The sequence below is a fragment of the Arachis ipaensis genome, chromosome B02 (genome assembly GCF_000816755.2).
Source record: "Arachis ipaensis cultivar K30076 chromosome B02, Araip1.1, whole genome shotgun sequence".
NCBI lineage: Eukaryota > Viridiplantae > Streptophyta > Magnoliopsida > Fabales > Fabaceae > Arachis > Arachis ipaensis.
Window position 1 is genome coordinate 17,820,310 of NC_029786.2, and position 998 is coordinate 17,821,307.

The 998-nt window shown below is 32.7% G+C and overlaps 1 protein-coding gene across 1 annotated transcript in view; it reads right to left on the reverse strand.

The window, feature by feature from the left end:
* LOC107625035 (protein CUP-SHAPED COTYLEDON 3) overlaps positions 7 to 998 on the reverse strand; it is a 6,426-nt gene continuing 5,434 nt past the window's right edge. The window contains exon 3 of the mRNA XM_016327565.2: positions 7 to 562. Coding sequence (XP_016183051.1) covers positions 74 to 562 — 489 coding nt within the window. The 3' untranslated portion in view covers positions 7 to 73. The remainder of the gene's footprint in view (positions 563 to 998) is intronic.

Below are 998 nucleotides of genomic sequence, written 5' to 3' on the forward strand. Positions count from 1 at the left end.
TATCATATGATATATAAATATATATATATATAGATATATATACCATATATATACACACACTAGACTTAAATTTCTACAACATAACCATAGTGTTATTATCAACCTCAAATCTCATGTCGTTCAAGTTTGATGCAATAACCCCACCATCATGGAAGCTATTTTCCTCAAGATCCATGTCCCACATGAACCCATAGCCGCCGTCGTCGCCGCCGCCGCCGCCACCACCACCTTTGGGACTTAGTTGAGTAATGGTACTATTTTCCTTAGTGGAAAATTGAAGGAGATTCATCAAAGAGGAAGAACCGTTTTGGTTTTGATGATGATGATGATGATGATGATTATGGTGGATTGCCATTGGTGATGATGATGATGAGAAATTGGGAAGTTGGTTATACCCAATAACATGCAAATTGTTGCAATTTGTTTGGTTTGTTGGTGGGGATGATGATGATGAAGCCAAAGTTAGGGATGAAGGTGTGGCCTCATACATGAATTGTGGGCTTAGTTTGGCACTATTGTCTGTTTTGCCCTTGTGAAACACTCTACACAAAACCCAATCCTCCTGTGTAATCATCAAATAAATTTAATTAATTAATTGATATGTGTAATGAAAATACTTTTTCTAAAAGTTAAATGAGTTTTTAAGTTGTGGTCCAGTTAATTTTTTTTCTTTTATTTGTAATAACAAGACTTTTAAATAGGTAGGTGCGGGTAAATTTTTTTTTATTTATTGTATATATAAATTAAATTCATAAATTAATAAATAAATAATTATACAGTAAATAAATAGATGACCTAATTAGCAGAAATAAATGTGAAACCAAAGTTTAGGACTTAAAGGAACTTTATCCTCACACCAAAAATACGCGTCAAACGAAACCAATTTCTTTTTCTTTCCCATAATGAAATTATTCTGTTCCATCCAACTCAAACACTCATAGCAATGCATGCATAGCTGTAACAAATTTCATTGGCGCATATATATATTCTAATATGAA